Raw genomic sequence first — 17,500 nt, 5'->3', positions numbered from 1 at the left:
TTTTCCCTCCTGTTATTTTTCCTGCAGATTTTTTTTTTCTTCATATGTATGTTTTGATGTTTCAATTCCCTTTTTTATTTTTTGCTTCTTTTAATATTTTCATTTTCTCTTTATATTCACCTTTTCTTCTCTTATCAATTTCTTCTCTCTTGAAACAAATCCCCATAGTTTTTAATTTTCTCTTTACTTTTTCTTTTTAGTTTTTTTCTTTCATTACTTACACATTTACTCACCATTACAGGCAGAGTTTGAATTGCTGCTGTTACTGGCACACTACCTGGCTGCCCGCTCAGCCTACATGGCCACACCACAGCTGGAGAACCTATCTGCCAAGGTGTCTGTGTCCGTACTGCGCTACACACACATCCTCCCTGCTGACAAGGCTTTCTATGAGGCAGGGATGGCTTGCAAGGTAGGCTGGGATGATAGGAGGACTGAGTGTGTGGGAGGGAGGATGGAAAGATGAAATGTGGGAAAATGGGAGAGCATGAGACTGCAAAAAGCTAAGGGTGATGAGAGAACAGTGTGGGAGGGAAAATAGGAGGGTGTGTAGAAGTGTGGGAGGAAAGCTGGGAGACTAGATAGGACTGCAAAAGACCAGTTGATCTATATAAGGGAAGGTGAAGGGAGGTTGTGTGTGTGTGTGTGTGTGTGTGTGTGTGTGTGTGTAGGAGAGATATGGAAGAAGTGAAGATGAAAAGATACAGTTTAAAGAGTGTGAGTAGGAGGGTTAAGGAAGAAGGGAAGAATAGAGGCTGGGAGAAAAGCAAGTAATTGTGTATGTGTGTGTGTGTGTGTGTGTGTGTGTGTGTGGGAGAATGTAGTGCGTCTTTCATACTTTACTTTCAGTCAAGCCTTTTTTTCTTTTTCATCTTTTTTTATTCTTTCCCTTCATCAGTTTATTAGAATCTGTGAGTGTGTATCTTCCTTAACCTTCTCTCTCTCTGCCATGCATGTCTTTTCTTCTTCCCAAACTGTTCATTACTCATTTCACTCTTTCCAATTTACCAGAATTTATACCTTTTCTTCTTCCTAAACACTTCACTACTCATTTCACTTCCCACTCTACCAGAACCTACAGATTTTCCCCTCCTTTTAACACTTTACTCAATTCACTCTCACAAATCCAACACAATTTACTCTCAAGTTTACTACAGTCTTACCTCCACCACAGGAAGTTGGCTGGAAGAACATGGCATTTGTATTCCTCAATCGGTTCCTGGACCTGTGTGAGGCTATAGAGGAGGGCTCCCTGGACTCCCTCGACCACACAGACTTCATCGACACAGATATCCCTTATGAGATCCCCCTCCCTGACACACTGTCCATCCCTGAGCCCTTGAGGGAGGAGGCCAAGGAGTGGGTGCTGGCTGTCTCCATGGATCAGCAGGTGGAGCAGGTAAGGTGGCAATGCTGGTTATGTTCGGTACTTTTTTGGCATTACCTGGTCACGTTTGGCCCTATTACATGGATCAGCTGGTGGATCAGGTAAGGTGGCACTGCTAGTTATGTTTGGCACTGTTTTTGGCACTACTCATGGATCTGCAGGTAAGGTGGCACTGCTGGTTATGTTTGGCACTGCCATCCTACAAGTTTTGCTAAGGGAAAACAATAAAATGCCCAAAATTTCACAGGTTCTGCCAAGAGAATAAAAAATAAATGAAAAACAAATAAATACGAGTATACAGGTTCTGCCAAGGAAGAAATAAATAAATGCCATCACACAGGTCCTGGCAAGGGAGAAAATAAATAAATAAATAAATTCCGTCTCCACAGGTTCTACCAATGGATGAACGGATGGTATACGAAGCATCACTAATGGGCAACGATGGCGCCAGCTACCCCCCCTGCGTCATCTCCGGCTATCCTGTCATCCGTAACCGTCTGGACCTGAAGCGCGGACAGGCAGCCAACAAGGAAGATTGGAACAAGCTGGTGATGGCGACGAAGATGGCAAGCACTCCGGAGTGTCAGGATGTGCTCAAGTTCATCACTGCTTGGTGCGGTGGCCTCCCCACCATGGGATACAACTTCCAGTGAGGCGGCAGTGATGGTGGTGGTGGTGGGAAGTAATGAGGTGTTGTAGAGGTGAGGGAAGATGTGTTGAAGTGTTTTAGAGGCAAGGAAAGATGTGTTGAAGTATTTTAGAGGTGGTGGGGAAAAATAATTAAATGTTTCAGAGGTGAGGAAAGAAGAATTGAAATGTTTTTAAAGATGAAGGAAAATATTGAAATGTCTTAGGGATGGTGGGGGAAATAATGAAACATTTTCCTTCAGCTAGCAATCCTTTCATTCAGAGAGGAGCAGGACATATTCAAGTGACCCAAGCTTTCAGGAAAATTTTTTGCCTGTCCACTGATTACAAAGATATGAAGTGAGTGTGTGTTTATGTGAGAGGCAGCGGTGAGTGACTGTGGTTCATAAACATACTGTGGGGGACATACTGTGGGCTGAGAGAGAGAGAGAGCCCCAAAAGTATGCTTATAAGTCACAGTTGCCCACTTTCCTCCCTCCCTCCCCCAACTTCTTTACCTCCCACCAATCTCCCCCTTATAAGTCACAGTTGCCCACTTTCCTCCCTCCCTCCCCCAACTTCTTTACCTCCCACCAATCTCCCCCTCCCCTACAACCCCCTCTTTCCCTGTGTGTGTGTGTGCGTGTGTATACCTGTACTCCCTTACCACAAAAAAGACCACTAGCACCAAACAAGTAAACAATATTAACAGGTAAACTCCAAGAATCAACAAGTACATTACAATAAGCCCTACCATTAAACCTTGTGTGCACTTTTATTAATAAGAGTACAAAAATACACCTATATATTTGTATCAAAAGGGTTAGAACTCCAAAATATATACAAATGTTATAATGAAGGAGCTTTTCCGATACAAAGTGTAGTTTTAATATACAGACAGGTAAGCTTTTGCACACCTGTTTAACCTCTTCTTGCTTCTCTACTTTTCTTGTCATTTCTCTTATGTCTTTTCTTTCTTCTCTCCATGTCTACTACTGTATGTACTCTTCATTCTTCCTCCTTCTCATTCTTTCTTCTTGCATCTTAATATAATTCTTCTGTACATGATTATCCTCCTTTTCTTATATGCTTGCTATTCTTTTCATTTCTTTATTTTCTCTCACCATCTACACTTTAGTTAGTCTCCTCTACACTTTGTTCTTCTTTCTCCTCTTTTTCCTTCTTTTGTCTTAATATCATTCTTCTACATGTGATTATTCTCCTTTTTCTTCATGCTTTTTCAATGTTCTCTCACCATCTACACTTTCGTTACCATCTCCTCCACACTTCACTCACCCACCCACTCACTCACTCACTCACTCACTCACTCACTCACTCACTCACTCAGCACTTCCTACAGCCGATCAGTTTCTCAAGCTACATTCTGCAAATCTCTATCTACCAATTCACCTAATAATAATTGCATCACTCACAAATCCAGCTTGAGAAATTGATCTTATATAAAATAATACAAAGCACTTTTACATGACAATTTCTATAGTTTTGCACATTTGATTACACTTTTCCCCTATTCCTTGATTTCCCCTTGCCCTTTCTTCTTTCCTCCATCCCTCCCCTTCTGTTCTCTGCCTACTAACTATTTTTTTTTTTCTCTCTCTCTCCCCTTCCTCCTCTTTTTTTTTCCCCCTCCCTGCCTAACCTATCTAATTTTCTCCCTCTGTGCCTTCCCTCTGTCCTCCCCACTTTCAATTCTTTCTTTGCTCTCTGATCTCTACCCCCTCTACATCTATCTCCCATCCCCACTATCTCAAATCCTAACCTATCCTACTACAATCTTATCCCAAACACCCCTAATCCAGTGTTCTCCTACTACAAATTCCGAGTTCTCTTTCTCTATACAGGGACTGCCACATGTAGGCCTGATGGCTTCCTGCAGCTTCTCTTGTATTCTTATGTTATGTTTACTCTACCTTACCACCACTACTAGTATTAATAGCTAAGCATTCACGAGCCTCACCTTGTGTTTCCTCAGCACCAAAGAATAATTCCGTCCAGTAACTATTCTAGTCCAAGGAGTGATATATTTATATGTACACGATATTAAATTAAAATTGATATGAAAAGTATGTTATCTTTCTCTCCTATAATTGTAATTGAACGCTTCACTAAAATCACAGCGAGGAATTAGTTTTTTTTCGTGCTTGTACTGATTTTTTTTAAAGTTATGTGATATGTTAGAGTGCTAAGTATGCCATCAGGAACCAAGATTACTAAAGTTGTCATGAAATTATCTATCATTACTCAGGTTTGCCATTAAGTTATTCAATATGTGTTAGTGTTAAATAAAACCCCCCAAAAAATAAACTACTACAAAAGAGAAATGCCCCAAAAAATACCCAACAGCAAGATTAGTGTTAAAAATACTACCAGGAAAAGAACTGCCTGCAAAATCCCATACAAGCATGACATGTAAGCTTAAATATCACACAGTAAAAAAAAATATTATTAAGGAATTTCTCTAAAAAAAATTATTATTAAGGAATTTCTCTGTCTCACTCTTGCAGACTAAATTATGTTTATCTGGTAAGTAACATTGTATATTTATTTGCTGTGTATGTTGTTATTGTTATTGTTTGCATTATATGGGAAAGAAAGGAATTACAAGATTGTGTGTGGCAGTTGGGTTAGTTAAGGTACAAGAAAGTAAGATTAGGTTAGGTATGGTATTGTGGAAGTTAGGTTAGATGTGTTAAGTAGGTTAAGTTAGGTATGGTGAAGTAAGATACAGAAGACAAGATATGATTATGTAAAGGAAAAGGGTTTAAAAGTGCAATGAGACAGGTTACATAAAAAAATACAACAAAATAGCAACAATAACAACAAACAAATAACAATCATACATACCATAAAAATAAAAAAAAAATAAATAAAAACATCTGACAGAGAAATGTTTCAGTGTAATTCCACAAACGACAAAATAACACCAAGCGATCACAAAACACACGTCCCTCACAGTGGTCATTTCCTTGCTTTGAGGGCTCGGCGCCGCTCAAAATCAATGACCTGCTTGACGTGAGCGGTGGCAATCTTTTCCATGTTCTTGCTGGTGGAGCCCTGGCCAATTACATCCAGGGCAAAGGGGTGGCACACGGCAAACAGTTTCTTGAAGCACACCTTGAACAGCGGGTCCTTCATGCGAACGCCCTCCCGCTCCAGTGACTCCAACACAGCCACTCGCAGTTTCTAAGAGAGTGGAGGTTTGAGATGTGACGTGTATGCATACAAAAATTACATAAAAACACAACTGAGAAAAAAATTACAGATAAGAATTAATAAATAAAGTTAAAAATATTAGCTTGATGGCAAAGAAATTAAGAAAACCAAAGTAGAAAAAATTACACAAACTCCTTGCAAATTACCATAAATCCACACACAACACACCAAAAAAAATAAAATTAGGAATGAATGAGATTGTGTGCATGTGTGTGTGTTTACCTGTTTGTGTATGTTGCTCAGGTCGGCAGGCTTTGGCACTTTCTTGGCAAGTGCAGCAGTCTTGCTTGCCGATGCCTTGCTGTGTGCTGGCTTCAGGAGGTCTGACGGCTTCATGAGGTCAGCCAAAGTATCCCCTGTAACATTCTTCACTGCCTTGCGTGGCGACCTGAAGAAACCATCTATTAGTTCACATTTGTCTTGTTCTGCCTATCTGTGTTCCATATTCTATCCTCCTTTCTCTCTCTCTCTCTCTCTCTCTCTCTAACTTTTCCATACAGACCATGGCTGAAACCACCACGACACTCACCTCCGCAGACCACTTTCAGGAATAAGGAGCTGCCGTTTGCGAGGGGAGCGTCTCAGTGGCTGGGCTCTCTCCCCTCGGCCCCGTACCCCTGCCTTGCGTCCCAGAACACTGCCTGCCCGGCCCACCCTGCCACTCCTGGTCTCCAGCTTACTCAAGTTCTGGGGTTTCTGTGTGGGTCTCTGGAGGTCCTTTGAGTCTTTCCTGGTGAAGTAAGGGAAGGTTAACTTTTCAGGAGCAAAATATGTTTTTTTCTTTTCCTACAGAGGAAGACATGACAAGGAGACCAGCATGAACACAAAAGAAAACCTAGAGATCCCAAACACAAATTATCTGAATATCCGGCTAACCTCAAACTGCTTATCACATTTTTTTCTATAAATTTATGAACAGAAAATATTTCAATAAAAAATATATATTAAGATAATGTGTGTGTGTGTGTGTGTGTGTGTGTGTGTGTGTGTGTGTGTGTGTGTGTGTGTGTGTGTGTGTGTGTGTGTGTGTGTGTGTGTGTGTGTGTGTGTGTGTGTGTGTGTGTGTGTGTGTGTGTGTGTCCTTGTGCGTCCGTGTCTGTGACCATGTCTGTGTCCGTCTGTGTCCGCGTCTATGTCCGTGTGTGTGTCCGTGTCTGTCTGTGTCCTTATCAGTGTATATCCGTGTCTGTGTATGTCCGACTCCATAACCGTGTGTGTCCGTGTCCGTTTCCGTATCCTTGTGTGTGTCCGTGTCCATGTCCATGTGCATTCGTGTCTGTGTCCATTTCTATCCATGTCCCTGTCTGTGTGTGTGTGTGTGTGTGTGTGTGTGTGTGTGTGTGTGTGTGTGTGTGTGTGTGTGTGTGTGTGTGTGTGTGTGTGTGTGTGTGTGTGTGTGTGTGTGTGTTTTGCGTGTCTGCGTGCATATGTACCTCTCTCTCTCTCAAGACATTACCAAAGAAATACTCAAATTATACACAGGAATCTCCCTCTCTCTCTCTCTCTCTCTCTCACACACACACACACACACACACACACACACAAATACACACAGGTGACACTTCTAAACTATTACCTTTGCTGAGGGTGAGTGTTGACCTTCACATACACGGTCTCCTTGTCCTGGAACACAGTGCAGGTGGAGGCGACTTCCTGGCGGATGTATCTCCTCTCCACCTGACTGCAATGCTCCACAAACTTCTCACTTTTATCGCCCAAGTTGTAGCTGGAGGAGGGAGGGAAGGAGAGGTAAGTGGTGGTGCGAGAGGAAGGGAGTGGTACTAAGTGGTGGTGTGTGAGAGGAAGGGAAGCAGTGGTAAGTGTTGTGTGAGAGGAAGGGAGTGGTGTTAAGTGGTGGCGTGAGAGGAATAGAAGCAGTGTTAAGTGGTGGCGTGAGAGGAATAGAAGCAGTGTTAAGTGGTGGCGTGAGAGGAATAGAAGCAGTGTTAAGTGGTGGCGTGAGAGGAATAGAAGCAGTGTTAAGTGGTGTTGTCTGAGGAAGAGAAGCAGTAGTGAGTAGCATTGTCTCGTGAGAGGAATAGAAGCAGTGTTAAGTGGTGTTGTCTGAGGAAGAGAAGCAGTAGTGAGTAGCATTGTCTAAGTGTTTCATTAAGAGATGTAGTTGCAGTAAGGAATGTTGAGAGAGGATTTTAAGTATTAGAAAGTATTGTAAAGTATTTTGTTGTTTAAATGAAGAATATATAAGTATTAGCAGGTATTTTTAAGTATTTCAATATTAAAATTAAATAAGGTAGTTTCTTGTCTAAAATAAGTAGCAGTTAGTAGTGGTAGTTTAGTTAGTGTTGGTAGTGTTAAGTAATTCACCATTAAGAGAAAGTTGTAACATTGTTAACTGTGAAAAGTATGTACCTGTACTTGTGTGTGTGTGTGTGTGTGTGTGTGTGTGTGTGTGTGTGTGTGTGTGTGTGTGTGTGTGTGTGTGTGTGTGTGTGTGTGTGTGTGTGTGTGTGTGTGTGTGGACTCACTGAATGCCATGGTGGTGGGCGTACAGAGCCTCAGGCCACGCCAGGCGTTTCACATCCTCCAGGGAAGACGTAAACTTGAAGGGGAAGCGACCAAGGGTATCTGAGAGGCAAGGTTAAAGTTAGGTTAGGTAAGTCAGTGCTGCCTAATGCTAACACTGATTCACTGCCACAAACAAATCTGAGAAGGTCAGGTTAGGTGAGAGTCGTCTAATCCTGACATTACTTCACTTCCATAAGCAAACCTGGGGAAAGGTTCTGTTAGTCTAGTCAGAGGTGGCCAATGCTGACTGACACTTCACTTCCTAATGCTGACTCCACTTCACATCCATAAACAAATCTGAGGGAAGGTTCCGTTAGTCTAGTCAGAGGTGGCCAATGTTGACACCAATTCACTGCCACAAATAGATTCACTAATGCTAACTATATGTGACTTTAAGTATGAAAAGTATTCAAAATATTGCAACTGTGTGTGGTGATTTTCTCTCTTTCTCTTTGAACGTCTGATAAATTTCTATCTATCGTTCTACCTGTATATTCCTCTCTCTCTCTCTCATATCACATTAGGTCAGATTATACTAGGCAAGATTAATGTAGTAACCAGACCTGACCTAACCTAACCTAAGCAAACCACACCTAAGCTAACTCACTGTGCTTGTTGATCTTGTGCCTGATGGAGTCCGCCGCCTGGCCCGTCTTGGAGAAGAGCTTGACCAGTTGGGCTGCATCCAGGGTGAGAATGGCCTTGCTGGGAGGGGGAGCCAGGCCGCCCAATAGATCCCCTGGAAAGTAATGCACAGTTATTGAGGCTTTGATTAGTCCCATGATAAGTTATGTGAATTTAATGTCGTTTTTTGGCAAATTACTAGTGTTTTGATAGATCCCATGAAAAGCTATAGACAGACTACTTCTACTACTATTCACCAGAGGTCCGGCGTGCATGTGATGACCTCTCAGCCTCTGCCTCAGCCCTCTCCAGCGCGATGTACTCCGGCCAATCAGTGCTGCTCACGGCTGTCTCTGGGGGCGGGACAATGCGATGAGGTGATGGAAGGGACGGGGAAGTGTTGAATGTACACACACACACACACACATGAAAAAGGAAATTTCAAATAAACAGATGCTAAACACCAAAACCAGCAGATGCATACCAGGGGGGACTGTGACAAGGTGAGAGGAGAGGACTGGTGGGGGTGCGGGGGCCTCCAGGATTGTGCTGAGGATCTCCTGGCTTGCTGCGGCCTCCACCTCCTGCTGCTCTGATGCCTCGAGGTCCCCCGTCTTATGTCCTGCTGCCGTGAGCCTCTCCTGAATCTATTAAAGAGAGATTCATGTTTATTTCAATCTACATTCCTCTATATTGTGTCTATCTATTTGTCATTGTCCCTATTTCTCAATCTTTCATCTATATTTTAATCTCTATGCCTTTATACTGTATACATAGTTTACTGTATATATTTTCCATTCATCTTTTATTTATATTTTAACCTCCAGTTCTTTATATTGTCTGTCTAGAGTCTACAGTACCTGCTTCTCAATCTTGTATCCACATTTCAACTTGTTTCTCTGTCCCTCCACTTCTTCTTCCATCACAAAATTGATCATGGTTTTCTCTTGTTTTATTCACCTTAAGAACATGAATAGAGTGTGTGTGTGTGTGTGTGTGTGTGTGTTGCTGTCTGGATTGCCTGTTGTGGGATTGCCAGCCTGGTATATAGACAGATAAAAAGAAGGATAGACAGGAAGATAAATAGATGGATATATAACTCGCTGGTGTGGAAGATAAAGGTACAAGAGAGAGTGAAAACCCACCACTAAAATTACCATAGTTTCTTGTAACAGGTGAAGTGATGGTGGCAAAGACTACATCAACGGACAGAAAGACTAGATATAGCAGTGTTTACCTTTCCCATAACTTACCTGGTGTGGGAGGTGAAGGTACAGGTGGGAGAAGGCCCTCATGTGCATAGGAGTCAGGCACGGCGTTTCCTTCAGCAGCTCCAGCACCCTGTCGGCCTCCCGCGGACTGTGGCTGCTCTGTAGGGAGAGGCAAACACTACAATGTTAAAAGAATGTTACACAAGTTTATGAATGAGGATAATAGGTGGAAACAGATAGGTATATACACTTTATACAGGGTCAGCCACATGTACACCTGATAGCTTCTTGCAGCTTCTCTTACTTTGTGCTCTTAAATTAAACGATGATGAAAAGGAGGTGGAGAAACACACACACACACAACAGGACCTACAGCCGCGTACCTTGGTGTGTGTTGAAGTGTTGATAATGCGCATCACGTCCTCCCCAATGCATTCAGGATCCTTGAGAGCAACCACCCACGCCTGGAATACAGTTACAGTGAAAGAACTTGTACATTGACAGAGGGGAGACTAAATAATTACACACAGAAGAGTTGATAGAAACAATAAGTGCATTACCAGCTCAAGGAAAGGCTGGGAAACAGATAGAAGCAACTAATGGAAAAACATGATAGAGAAAGAAAATAATGGAAGAAAAGTGTACACATCAAATCACACACACACACACACACACACACACACAGACTGACCTTCCCCTTGGTGGCTCCTTCACTCAGAATCAGCATGTTTAGTGTGGAGTGGCACCCTTTGAACTGTGGGGTGGGGATGAGGTCAAAGTGGCCCTCAGCATTGGCCCTCTTCCACTCGTCTGTGGTGAGGGCCTTCAGGTTGTCCAGCACGGGGGGAGAAGTCGAGAACTGCAGCCGAACCAGCGTCACTGTCTGCAGGAAGGAGGTGTGGTGGAAAAAAATTTACAAGAGAGAGAAATAATAAATAAATAAATAAGATGTATAAAAAAATTTGCGAAAATAAATAAGATAAGGAAAAATCTTGTGAGAGGGAAACAAATAAATAAACAATGTGGAAAAAAGCTTTATGAGAGATGAGGAATAAATAAACAAATAAACAAATAAGAATAAAACAAAATCAAACAAATAAAAGGAAACAAATGAACATAAAAAAAAGATGGGATGTAGTAAGAAAAATATGAAGCTTATGACACAAAACACAGAAAGAAAAATCGCTCAGTTTCTTTGTGAACGGAATCGGCCGTACTGATACCACCGGCACTGGCCACAAATGAAGCATCAGTATAAGTGTTACCAGTACGGCCCCACTTGTTAATCACTTATAATGATTCACAGGAGGCTTTCAAGATACAACGAGGTAGTTAACTTGTGCGTAAATTCTAACCTAACCTCTCTATAATCCAGTAAAATCACTATTCTAGATCCCAATGATGCCAGATAAGTGAGTCAACCTTCACTACAACAACAACAACAACAAAAACAACAACAACAACAACAACAACTACTACTACCACCACCACTAGTGTCACCCTACACACCCCAGGCTGGGCTGTGAAGAGGTGTAGGGCAGCCGTCATCTCCTCCTGGTCCTCAAGGTCACAGGAGGGCGCTGGGTTGAGGCAGTAGATGGCGCCACTCTGCAGATACACCCATGGCATTGTCCCTCCATCAAAGTCCGCCATCACCTCCGCCGTTGGGAGGAAGTAAAGTGGTGCTTGCTGGTGGAAGGAAGGTGGAAGTGTTACGTCAAGATAGAACATGGAAAGAAGTGAGTTTATGAGATGTGAGGTTATGTGAAGATAAACAAAAAGAATTAGGAGAGTTAAATAAAATAAATAAATAAGTAAATAAAAAAGAGGTAAATTAATGATAAAATATGTCAGGATAGAAAAAAAAAATAATGAGATGAGAGAAGGTTACATACAGATAAACAAAGAACAGAGATGAGTTAGATGATAAAAAAAAAAGACAAATTAATGACAAAAGAAGAGAAAAGAACCAACTTAATGATAAAAGACTAAAAAAGGAAAGTAAATAACAAGTCAGAAGGTTTGGGTTAGAAAAATAATGAGGAACAAAATGAGAGAATGGTGGGAAGTGTTATCTCTCTCTCTCTCTCTGCCCCCCTCACCTGGCGGGGCAGCAGGGAGGAGTGTGGCTGGCCCTGGGCACACACCAGCTCGCACAGGGGCAGCCGCACAGTCTCCCCAGTGGTCTCCTCCCAAAGGCTCAGGTGTCCTCGCCAGAAGTTCTTGATTACTCCCGCCACAACCTGCAAACACACAAAATCACTAACTATAAAACCTAACCTAACCTGGAAAACTGCAACATTACTAAACCATATAATGAACTTAACTAACTGTAACTAAAAGAATCAAAATTCAAACTTAGCCTAATACAACCACTCCTTCAAGTACTTGCACTCCCTCAGCTCACCTCAGAGGACTTATCAAGGAGCTGTAGTGGAAAGTACTCCTCCCACTCCTCCACCAGTGCTCTGTCCCGGCAGGCAATGTGGAGCGCCCCAAAGTGCCACTGCTGGAACCTCTGCAGAGCCCCGAAGAACTCTGGCACCTCACTGCAACACAGGTCATGCTGGCACACCTCACCTCATTGATATGATTAACTTGTCTCTTTGGTGTGAAATTAATTAGGTATTGTAAACTGTGGCAAAATGAAATATACACTGATTGACTGATGGACTGACCTACTGACTGACTGACTGACTGACTAAATGATTAATGTACTAACTGGCTGACGGTTTGACTGACAAAGAAACACACACTCAGAGCTCAAACAAAACTCAAAGCAAACACACACCCCACCACTTAAAACACACACAAACACACACACACACCATAATAAAAGACACGGATGAACTAACACACCAACAAACAAACAGACTGCCTAAGCAACAAAACACACACCACTACACAAACCAAACATACACCACACATACTCTAACCAACAAATCAACTCACTAAACAACAAACAATGGACACTCAATAACCTAACCTAATCTAACCTAACTGTCTCACCTCGGAGTGGGGACATAAGCCTCCACACACCACACAAGTGACAGCATTGCGGCCCCGGGCTCCCCCACCTCATCCAGGAGCCTGTGCAGTGCCTCCCCCAGCAAGAAGAAGTCATTGTACCTGAAGGAGGAGAAGAAGGAGTGAACTTAAAATGAGAAAGAAGGGGGGACTGAATGAAAGATGAGGAAGAAGGGGATTTAACTGGAATAAAGATAGGGAAGAGGGGAGACTTAACTAAAGATAAGGTACCTGAAGATCATATATACCTGAAGGAGGGGAAAAAAACAGGAATGAACTCAAGATAGGAAGAAGTGAATCTAAAAAGCAGAAGAAAACAAAGATAGAAGAATGCACTATAGAAGTAAGAGAATAAACAACAGACTGAGAAAAACAAAATAAAAACTAAAGTAGAACTGTAACTTACCCAAACAGTTCTTAAAATTTAATAATAAAGGAGAGAAAAGCAAATAAACTTAAGAAGAGAAGATACAAAGGAAAAAAGAAAGAGTAAATGAAGAAAGGAAGCGGGAAACTAAACTAAAACGAAAAAAGAAAGAAAAAGTAAACTAACACTTCATAAACTCATCTAAATATCTCTTAAAAAAAAAAAAGAGAAAAAAAAGAAGGGAAGAAAGAGTAAATGAGGAAGGGAAAAAGGGAAACTAAACTAACATTACTCACCTAAACACCTCTTTTTCCTCCCCTTCCTCCTTTTCCTTCCCTTCATTGGCATCCTTATCCCCTGAAGAATCACCCTGCACATGCTCCAGTCCCCTCAGAGGCTCCGGGGCGGCCCAGTCATGCCACAGGGTCATGGTGGGGTCGTGGGGGGCTGCGGGAGGGCTGGACACCCCCTCCCTCACACTGACAGAGGCAAGACGAACGGACGGACCCCAACATTTTTTCTTTGAGTTCTCAGTTAAGACATGCACGGCAGACTCCAGTTCTTGTATGAGAAAATTGTTTTGTCTCTCTGTGGGAAAGTTTGGTTTGGTTTGGTTTGGTTTGGTTTGGGTTGAGTTGGGGTTAGTTAGGTTAGGTTTAGTTAGTTAAGTTTGATAAAGTGAGGTAAAGTATGATTAGGTTTGGTAAGGTAAGGTTTGGTTAAGTTTCGTTGTTAAGTTAGGTTTAGTTAGGTTTGTTAAAGTGAAGTAAGGTTTGGTTTAGTTAGGTAAGGCAAGGTTTGGTTAGGTTAGGTTTGGTAAAGTAGTTAGGTTATTAGATTAGGTTTAGTTATGTTTGTTAAAGTGAAGTAAGGTTTGGTTAGGTTTGGTAGTTTGGTTATTAGGTTTGGTTAGGTAAGTTATATTTGTTAAAGTGAGGTGTGGTTTGGCTTGGTTAGGCTTGGCAATGTAATGTAGTGTAAGGTAAGGTCAACATTGAGCTACATATTGTTTGATAAGGTTAGGTAACACTAGATAAGGTCAGGTGAGTCAAGAGCACCTGGACAATGACCTTAATTCACACTACACTCTTCATCACCACCATTACTACAACTTTTCACCCTAAATTAACCAAGAGAGCCATGAAATCATAAAAACACAAAGTCAAGTATATTTATCTGTATATATATCATGAACTTTCACCATTAGTCTGTATCACTACCCTCATTATCCCCCTTACCACTGTCAACACTCACCCAACCACCTCGCTTGACCTGACCCATGACCTTCACCCCAGCCAGCGTCACGTAAACACACCAGTGGCTACGCACGTAACAAATGGCGACATTATCAGTCCATTTCTTCCTTCCTCACCTGATCACGGCAGTTAGGAACACAATCCTTAACCTAACCTAACCAACAACAATCCAGGATCTGCTTCACACCGCCCAGTCACTAATATTTACCTGAGAACACGAAAAAAAATAATAACTAAACAAATAAATTCATCATAGGCTTCATTTCTATAACTAGCTTCGTATCTCATTTACCACGGCCATTACTCACACTGACTTTAAACTAATATAACTAAAAACAAGCCCAGAAACTCCCTAACACCAGTCAGTGTCACGTATACGCACCTGTGGACACATATATGACGATTTTCTCCATCACAAGACACACCGGTGGTCGCCCCTGCCTTTGTTTACATGGCGGGTCAGCTGATCACTTTTTCCCGCCAAATCTTGTCACCTCGCTCGCTTCTCCTGTATTCCCTTGGCACCGCGTCTCCTTGTGTCTCTACGGTGCCTAATGGTGACTGATAGTGCCAGGTGTTTAAGGAGATTATTGCATTAGTGTTTGTTTTATATTAATGCCCTGAGGGGTTTAATGAATCTTGATCTTGTTCTATTACTGGTGACGTAAAAGTTCCTGAAAACGGCAACTCCTGTAGGAACTTTTTTTTTTTTAGCATTTCAGTATAGCTTACTTATTCTCTATGAAGAGTAACCTGTAGGACTGACAATGAACGGCTCAGGCAGACACATACATTGCATCATCTTCCGGGGAAAAATTTGTAACATTCCACAGACGGAGCATTAGTAATATATCAACAAAAACTTCATACCGATGTTGATAATACGTCAAATAAATACATATAAAACGTGCTGGCAGGACTACACTAGCACAGGGAGTACAATATGTTGGCGCTCTGTTATCATTCATTTTATTTGCTGCATTCCTTTCCCAGCACATCCACATGCAGTAGTAGTTGATAATACGTAACATATTATAATAAGATAACTAATATTTTGATGCTGTGATGTTTTTGGTGTGCTTGTTCAGTGGCGTCACCAGGGAGAAATTCTGACCGGTAACACACTGCAATGCTCTCTACCCCGCCATTCCCGTCTTGATTCCAGCCACGTTTAATAAAATAGCAAATAACTCCATAAGCACGCTACAAATATGTATAATTTCAGCCACACGTATTCTGCTTTCTCCCTCTCACTCTTCACAATGCGCCAGGGTGAAGGGGTGAATGAGTCATGGTGAAAACGTAAATGCATCAAAACACACTGCTTTCCGCTCCGCCATTGGCACGTTGCTAAACAAAATTATAAATAACTCCATAAATACATGACAGATATGAATAATTTTTGACACACGTTCTTTTCTTTACCTCCTCTTGATCTGCACAACACGCCGCGCTGGCAGGATAAGTAGAACATGAAGAAAATTTAACATTAATACAGAATCAAAACCCTGACCACCTCACACACTCCCAAAACAGTAAAACACCCGAAAAAGATCCGAAACACCACGCAAAACCCTATAAAACACCCCAAGACCACTCGTTGATTCACCCGTCGTGTGATCCAGTCCTGTCACGAAACCAAATTACAAATATCTCCGTAAATACAGTATATAGATGCATAATTTCTGACGCACGCGTTCCGCCTTACCTTCCCTTGCTTCTCACAACACGGCAGGGTGAAACAATGCGTGGATCGTGGAGAAAATGTAATAATAAGCCCGAGGATCGAAGTACACTGCTCTCAGCTTCGCCATTCCAGTTTTGTCACGTTGCTCAATAAAGTGGCAAATAATTCAATATGTACGTAACAATATTAGCAATTCTTTACGCAACTGTCTTTCTTTGCCTCCTCTTGCTCCTCACAACACGTCACGGTGAAAGAATGACTATATAATGGTGAAAATCTTGTGTTTTTCGTTTCCCCTACATTACAACATAGCTGGCCAACATTCGCCTCTTCGAGTTGTCTTTACATTCCTTCTCTCTCTACTAAGTGATGGTGAGAGTAATGAGCCTTGCCTTCTCTTCACTAGCCTTTATTTTTCAACACTTACAACTAATTAACATTATTCATTATGACTGATTTAAATTGTCTTAGGTGCATAAGTAGTTGTGTGTGTGTGTGTGTGTGTGCGTGTGTGTATGTTATATTCATCTACTTGTCATTTTTTTTTAACAGGCTCGAGTCGAGTTTGTAATATCCCGTCTTTTTTTTTAATGTCAAATTGTCATGCATTTTTTTATCTTTTTTTATTATTATTTTCTTCATTAATGCAATTATTTATCTAATATTCTATTTGTGAAACTAATTATGCGCATCTTAATTTTCTTTTGTCTTTAGTTGTTGTGTCCTATAAATTAAAGTTTCCGTCCTGAAAGTCATCTATTTTTACCTCATCTTTTTTTGTTATTTATTTATTTTCCTCACAATCATCTTTTTTTTTTTCATCTTTTCTCGTGTGTGTGTGTGTGTGTGTGTGTGTGTGTGTACTACCGGTGCTTCACTACACGAGTCGATACAGCGTCACGAACTTGCTCCGAGGGTTTATTACAAGTCTACCCTTCCGTCACTCCCCACAGCTGCCCTGATGCTAATACAGAACGACAACAGGATGAACAACGCCACTAGGCAAACTACGCGGGGACATAATTCTTCCCCTAGGACGATCTGGGCCTACGCCTCACTACGATTCATTCTGGAACTTACAAAAAAGACTTAACCTAAAATCTACGGGACGAGAGATCAATAGGATACATGGAAAACTCACATTGTTTCCTTTCTTGGAGAATTCTTAAAAGGAAACTGACAGAGGAGAGACTTAAAGATATTTCCTGAAGCTGAACCAATAGATTCCGTTCAAAAGGGCGAAGGAGGTCGGGAACACATAGCGCGACACTCTGTCCACCATGAGGGCCTTGTTGCGGCGTATCTGTGCTGGCGTGGGCCCCGGAGGTTTCGGCGGCTCCCCCAGCAGGAACCGGCGACTCTCCTGGCGGGAAAACACAAAGAATGAGAGAAAAAAAAAAAAAAAAAAAAGCGATTTCAATTTTTTATTTATTTATTTATTTTTTTTTTTTTTGGTGTGGGGCGTTTTCAAGGTTTTATTGATAGTTTAGCAGGTTTTAGTGAAATTGTTAAGTTTTTCAAGAGTTTTAATGAAAAGAATGAAGCGTTTTCGAT

The 17,500-nt window shown here is 41.7% G+C and overlaps 3 protein-coding genes across 7 annotated transcripts in view; 1 reads left to right on the top strand and 2 right to left on the bottom strand.

The window, feature by feature from the left end:
* The window catches only part of LOC135094778 (intraflagellar transport protein 172 homolog), a 20,985-nt gene extending 16,886 nt beyond the window's left edge, over positions 1–4,099 (top strand). Inside the window, 3 exon segments of the mRNA XM_063995139.1 lie at positions 242–412; positions 1,175–1,399; positions 1,777–4,099. Of these exon segments, the coding sequence (XP_063851209.1) occupies positions 242–412; positions 1,175–1,399; positions 1,777–2,040 (660 nt within the window). The 3' untranslated portion in view covers positions 2,041–4,099.
* A 643-nt stretch (positions 4,100–4,742) lies between these two features.
* On the bottom strand, positions 4,743–16,051 carry LOC135094779 (uncharacterized). Of its 3 annotated transcripts, none has more exons than XM_063995140.1 (18): positions 15,968–16,051; positions 14,642–14,820; positions 13,300–13,591; positions 12,619–12,738; positions 12,017–12,158; positions 11,712–11,852; positions 11,119–11,298; positions 10,301–10,492; positions 9,993–10,073; positions 9,652–9,768; positions 8,883–9,045; positions 8,656–8,751; positions 8,382–8,513; positions 7,735–7,834; positions 6,825–6,974; positions 5,778–5,978; positions 5,471–5,636; positions 4,743–5,218 (listed from the first exon to the last, which is right to left on the bottom strand). In XM_063995140.1, the coding sequence occupies exons 2-18, from the start codon at positions 14,670–14,672 to the stop codon at positions 4,994–4,996; spliced, it is 2,529 nt and encodes an 842-aa protein (XP_063851210.1). In that variant the 5' UTR covers positions 14,673–14,820; positions 15,968–16,051; the 3' UTR covers positions 4,743–4,993. The 3 variants fall into 3 exon arrangements, with proteins under 3 accessions (XP_063851210.1, XP_063851211.1, XP_063851212.1); XM_063995141.1 differs by lacking the exon at positions 15,968–16,051 and adding an exon at positions 15,685–15,704; XM_063995142.1 differs by lacking the exons at positions 14,642–14,820; positions 15,968–16,051 and adding an exon at positions 14,258–14,408.
* Positions 16,052–17,085: 1,034 nt separating this feature from the next.
* Positions 17,086–17,500, bottom strand: part of LOC135094780 (glycine receptor subunit alpha-3-like) — an 11,063-nt gene continuing 10,648 nt past the window's right edge. For all 3 annotated transcript variants that reach the window (XM_063995145.1, XM_063995143.1, XM_063995144.1), the window contains one exon: positions 17,086–17,309. In XM_063995145.1, the coding sequence (XP_063851215.1) occupies positions 17,139–17,309 (171 nt within the window). In that variant the 3' untranslated portion in view covers positions 17,086–17,138. The remainder of the gene's footprint in view (positions 17,310–17,500) is intronic.

This window comes from Scylla paramamosain, chromosome 46 (assembly GCF_035594125.1).
Source record: "Scylla paramamosain isolate STU-SP2022 chromosome 46, ASM3559412v1, whole genome shotgun sequence".
Taxonomy (NCBI): domain Eukaryota; kingdom Metazoa; phylum Arthropoda; class Malacostraca; order Decapoda; family Portunidae; genus Scylla; species Scylla paramamosain.
This window is presented reverse-complemented; position numbering and strand designations above follow the sequence as displayed.

Coding starts and splice junctions, on each gene's coding strand:
- LOC135094779 (XM_063995140.1), bottom strand. CDS start 14,672: ATGGAGAAAATCGTCATATATGTGTCCACAG. Junction 12,159..12,618: donor GCTTATGTCCCCACTCCGAG/GTGAGACAGTTA, acceptor CCTGTGTTGCAG/TGAGGTGCCAGAGTTCTTCG. Junction 9,046..9,651: donor ACCTTCACCTCCCACACCAG/GTAAGTTATGGG, acceptor TCTCTTTAATAG/ATTCAGGAGAGGCTCACGGC.